Raw genomic sequence first — 5,294 nt, 5'->3', positions numbered from 1 at the left:
CTGGAAACGGCCCCTTCCGGCGGGGCCGCTCCCCGCGCTCACTCACACGCTGCCATTTCCCCCGCAGAGCCAGCATGGCCGCCCAAGGAGAGCCACAAGTGCAGTTTAAGGTAAGCCAGCGGCTCGCAGCGTGCCTTTGGGGTTTTATTCCTCCTTCACTAGAAAAGTAGCATAAAGGACTCTCGAGTGTCGACGTGGATGGTGGGTTTGGTTTCGAAGTGCTGATGTTTCCTTAATGGGGCGATATATTGTAGTGTTGGATGCAACACACAAAAAGAGTCTGTTAATTGTGTCCATATATTCTGTTGGCAGTTCAGTCTAATACATTTTAATAAATATTTGCCTACAGAATGATTTTTAAATTTAAGAATTGAAGTGCATTGCAAAAGGAGTGAATTACAATTAGACTTGCTCAGAATGAATTAGAATAGCATTCTTCCTCGTATGTGGTCATTGTTCAAGTGTTTCAGAAAAGAATTTTCTGGTGTATTGAGTGGCTGGTGGGTTGGTGGTGTTTTTTGTTATCTTAACAGCCAGAAATCCTGAAGACTGCTTCTTGAAGGTTGTTAGTTGTGTTTCCTGCAATTCTTGGCTAATGTGTTCCAGTTCATGGTGCAAATGTTGTGGGTTTTTGGTTTTGTTGGTTTCTTTGACTGTAAGATAATGGGTTTTTCCAGTGGATATTTGGATAATTTCCTCTCTAAATCTGGTCACATTCAGGTTGAAAGCCCTAAACATTCTTCATTCAGTCTGTTGTAGTAGTTTAATAGAACCATATTCACAGAGCAGTGCAGTTCTTGCCTACAGGGACTGCATAAGACTGACCAGAGTTACATCGTGATGGATGGGCTTAACAGATTGGTTCCCAGCACAGGGAGCTGCTCCATGGGGAGTTCTGTCTTTGTTTACAGCACCTTGTAGGAACTAAGCTCTTTGTAGCAGTGAGTAGTATCTGTGCTAGAATGACTGATAAATGTCTCAAAATGCATTGCTCTGACTCTTGTCCTTTATCTCTCCTCAGCTTGTTCTGGTTGGTGATGGTGGCACTGGTAAAACAACATTTGTAAAGCGTCACTTGACTGGTGAATTTGAAAAGAAGTATGTAGGTATGTCTGAAGGAACATTTGAGCTCCAGTATCTCACAAATGGAGGTTCAGTCCATGACTTGCTAAATGCACTGCTTTTTGTTCTTTCCCTAGCAACGCTGGGTGTTGAAGTTCATCCTCTGGTGTTCCATACCAACAGAGGCCCTATTAAATTTAATGTATGGGACACAGCTGGCCAGGAGAAGTTTGGTGGCCTGCGTGATGGCTACTATATCCAAGGTAAGAGCGGTGGGGGGACAGTTCTGTGCCTCTTAGGGAGCTGGCCTAGAACTCCTCAGACCTTTGTGTAGAGAGGGTAATGTCCTTTGCCAGACAACGTGTGCCGAGGTGGGAACATGGTGAGGTTGTGTTTCAGGGGTTCCTGTGGGCTGTGGTATTAATGGAATGACCAGGTGCCACTGGTGACATGTGGTGGTTAAAGGGGAACCTTTTCACTGAGCGCAGGTTTCTGTCTCTATTGCTGTGCTCAGGCAAGGCCTTGGAACACAAACTCAAGGTTTTCGATACCCTGAGGAAGCTGGACACCTTCGTGCCAGAGTCTCTTTGCGTTTCTGAAAAAGTGCAGTGTTCCTTACTCCGGCTTGGCACTTCACTCACCTACATATCTTTATTATATCTTCTTTTGTAAAGTACTCTTGAGTTCCTTGAGAAACTGCTCTGGACAAAGGCATCCTGAGATGTGACCACTGGCCCTCAGCCGACCTTTAAGCCTCATTAGCATGTCTGAGATGAGTTGAATAGGTGTTAATTGATTCTGCCAGGTATTTGGGTAAATCCTAGTTGGCTTCCATAGTCTTGTATATTCCCATATGTGCAATGCCGTGTTCCTCAGTGATCCAGCTGAGCTAGTAAAGGCAGCACAGCTGTGAGGTGACACAGCATGGGCCAGGTTTTGTGCACTCCTGCACTGACCTGGTGAACAGAACAGGAGCTGTCACAACTGTGATGCTGAGAGGGAAATGTTAATGCAGGTGCTTAACCCTCATGTGGGATGTCTCTGGGTTCCTCTTCTCCATCCTGTGCTGAAAGCCAAGTGGTTACACCAGCTGTAGCTTGACTTTCCTTCTCTTGCAGCTCAGTGTGCCATCATCATGTTTGATGTAACATCAAGAGTTACTTACAAGAATGTACCTAATTGGCATAGAGATCTGGTACGAGTATGTGAAAATATCCCTATAGTGTTGTGTGGCAACAAAGTGGATATTAAGGACAGAAAAGTCAAGGCAAAATCCATTGTGTTCCATAGGAAGAAGAATCTCCAGGTAAGTCAGGAGGAATCCAGTTGGTTTTGTCTTCTGAATGCAGCTGGGCTGTGGATGGTCATTGGGTGCTCTGCCAGCCTCACATCTGTTGGCTCTTCAAACCAAAATTCAGGGCAGGGGGAGGTGATGATGATGTTAAGGATGATCATCACTGGCCTGGAGTAGAAGCTGTGCTAAGTTCTTAAAGAACTTGTGTGCATTTGGCTGTAGCTGCTCGGAATCTCATCCCATGACAGGACCGGGACTACAGTAGGTCACATCAGAGGAGAAAGATACCTGCACTATTGCCTCCTGAAAGTTTTGTCCTGGATGAGATTTGATAACCTTTCAGTTCATAGTTTCTGCCTGAAACTGCTTGTTTCTAGGCACTTAAATCATAACTGCTTATGAGTATAGAAACAAAAGCCATGCAGTCAAAAAAAATAAAGGAGGGTAAAAGAGTTGATTGTGTTAATCTTGATATGCTCTAAATATTAGAGGTTTTTTTAAATAATGTCTAATATGTGCTTTTTTCAGTATTATGACATTTCAGCTAAGAGTAACTACAACTTTGAGAAGCCTTTCCTGTGGCTTGCTAGGAAGCTAATTGGAGATCCCAACTTGGAGTTTGTTGCCATGCCTGCGCTTGCACCTCCTGAAGTTGTTATGGACCCAGCACTGGCAGCACAGTATGAGCAGGACTTACAGGTCAGTGACGGGGGGAACAGCTGCCTGGGAACTGCTGTCACACTCAGGGCACACACAGCAGGAGAACAGTTCTGAAGCGTGCCTTCCTTTGTTGCAGATTGCTCAGACCACTGCACTGCCAGATGAAGATGATGACCTGTGAGGGATGAAGCTGGAGCCCAGCGTCAGAAGTCTAGTTTTATAGGCAACTGTCCTGTGATGTTGGTGATGCAGCGTGTTTGCCACTTTATTATCTAGCTGAACAGAACATGTGCTTAATCTTTGGGATGCTGAAAGAGATGAATGGGCTTCGGAGAGTGAATGTGGCAGTTTAAAAAAAACAAACAAAACAAAATGAAAAAAAAAACCAAAACAAAAAACCTTCATATTTTGGACCTGCATATTTAGCTGTTTTTTGGACTGCAATTACTTCCCCTTTTGAGTTTCAAATACAAGACTGCTGCAGTCACATCAGAGTGTTAAGTGGAAAATCTTGTTTCTGTCATTCCCATTCTTTTGTTTAGGTAATAAAGTTGTATTTCAAGTATCTCCAAGCAAGTGAACTTTCATGCATTGTTAGGAAAACTGTTCAAAGTGTCTTCTGTTCTTCATTTGAGGGTAATACTTGATTGTCTACTACTGCATTTCTCATTCTGTTTTCCTTCCTGCTTCTCATATTAAGCTCCTCTTGCTAATTCAGAGCTAACATTTACCCTGTCCTTTTTTGCTGGCTGCCAGAGCTGAGGCGTGTGAGGCAAGCTGAACTGCCAGGCAGTGAGGGGACTGTTGGTGCTGCAGGGGTGCAGAGCACAGCCTGCAGTTCTGCTTGCACGTGCTGCAGTTGCATTCGGCCCCAGCTCCTCACTGGTACCTTCAGCTCTGTGTTTCAGCAGCCAGAAGCAAATGGCACCCAGGCCTGTGAGCTGACTTCAGCTGTGTCTTTGCATGGAACAGCAGTAGAGCTATAGCTGGTTAAACCAATCCTAAGCATCTTCAAATGCACTAACCAGAGAACAACCGTGGTTTGAGCTGAAGTGCTCTTGCCTACCCAGTGCTATATTAGCTGGAGCCACAGTGATTTAAACATCTAGACTTTACTGTAACTGCACCAAGTTCTTAATTTGAAACTGGCTTATTACAGCACAAATGGTGGAAAATGTCAACTTTTAACACTACCTTGTAGAGATGAATCTTGGTCAATATTAGTACTGCTAGTAAGCAAAACTTAAGTTTAGGAATTTTTTTTTCAGTAGTGTTTGAGTACATGAGGTCTTGAACTCTTAAGTTTTGTATTTTTGGTTTCTTAATAAAGTGGAGCATTTCATTTATTCCTTTTAACTTGCATGTTTGTGTACATGAATTACTTCTATTCAACTTTTGCTGCCTGGTAGCAAAAATTGGACTATGATTATTGTGCAATATTGCTCTAAAGCAGTCATTTTTCAGTTAGTTCAGTTTGGGAATTCTTGGGGGGTTGGGGTTTTTGGTTTGGTTTTTTTTTGGCTACTCAGAAGTGTTTAAGACTTGAAGCTCCTGGATGAAAATGAGGGATGTTGCACACTTGGTGTTTGTAAAGGGACAAACTCCCACTTATGTTGCATCGACTCTTGCTGCATAATCCTGCTCTAACTTCTGTTGTGGGCTTTTGCCTGTAGTGTTACTAATTCCTGTGCAGGTCCTGGCTAATCCTGCTGCCTTGGCTGCTGCTCTGCTAGGTGCCATGGTAGCTTTGTGCCTTCAAGCTCTCCCTTCTGGAAACAGCTGCTCAAAACCAGCATGGAACCCTTAGAGAAGAAGAGGCAGCAGCAGCCCTGCAGTTGAGTTTGTGTGTTTGACAGTGTGTCTGTCAGTGGTGTCATTGTCACAGCTCACCTGCCTGCCAGCTCCTGTCCTTGGCGTGGTTCCTGCAGAAAAAGCTGCTTGGAGACTGCCCTAACCTGGGAGCTTGGCTCTAATCCTCAGTGCATCTCCCAGGCTCTGGGAGAGATAGGAATGCTCATCCTGCTGTAAAGGAATCTTCAATTTGCAGTGTTTGGGGAGTGGAGCAAAGCCCACTTGCAGCATTTGTTTAGTCCTTGTTGATTTTAAATAATGCAGGTGCCCTCATATTTATAGTAACATTACCAGAAGTTTTAGTGGATCAAATTTCTCTAACCTTATGGGTTTAATATATTTATACAAACATTCAAAATGGAATGCTATTAATATAGTTCAGGTTTCAAGGACGCAATCGTGGGTTGCTCAGAGTTGCCTATTTCTG

The 5,294-nt window shown here is 43.9% G+C and overlaps 1 protein-coding gene across 1 annotated transcript; it reads left to right on the top strand.

The window, feature by feature from the left end:
• Positions 1 to 12: 12 nt before the first annotated feature.
• On the top strand, positions 13 to 4,372 carry RAN (RAN, member RAS oncogene family). Its single transcript, XM_005423991.2, has 6 exons — positions 13 to 110; positions 1,022 to 1,106; positions 1,200 to 1,325; positions 2,181 to 2,368; positions 2,885 to 3,055; positions 3,153 to 4,372. The coding sequence occupies exons 1-6, from the start codon at positions 75 to 77 to the stop codon at positions 3,195 to 3,197; spliced, it is 651 nt and encodes a 216-aa protein (XP_005424048.1). The 5' UTR covers positions 13 to 74; the 3' UTR covers positions 3,198 to 4,372.
• The last annotated feature ends 922 nt before the right edge of the window (positions 4,373 to 5,294 follow it).

Source organism: Geospiza fortis, unplaced genomic scaffold (genome assembly GCF_000277835.1).
Source record: "Geospiza fortis unplaced genomic scaffold, GeoFor_1.0 scaffold145, whole genome shotgun sequence".
NCBI lineage: Eukaryota > Metazoa > Chordata > Aves > Passeriformes > Thraupidae > Geospiza > Geospiza fortis.
Note: the sequence above shows the minus strand (reverse complement) of the source record. Positions and strands in the feature narration are given on the sequence as shown.

Bases quoted from the DNA above. Each gene is read 5' to 3' on its own strand.
- RAN (XM_005423991.2), top strand. From the start codon at position 75: ATGGCCGCCCAAGGAGAGCCACAAGTGCAGTTTAAG. The intron at 111-1,021 runs GTAAGCCAGCGG...ATCTCTCCTCAG, and splicing joins AGCCACAAGTGCAGTTTAAG to CTTGTTCTGGTTGGTGATGG. The intron at 1,107-1,199 runs GTATGTCTGAAG...TTCTTTCCCTAG, and splicing joins ATTTGAAAAGAAGTATGTAG to CAACGCTGGGTGTTGAAGTT.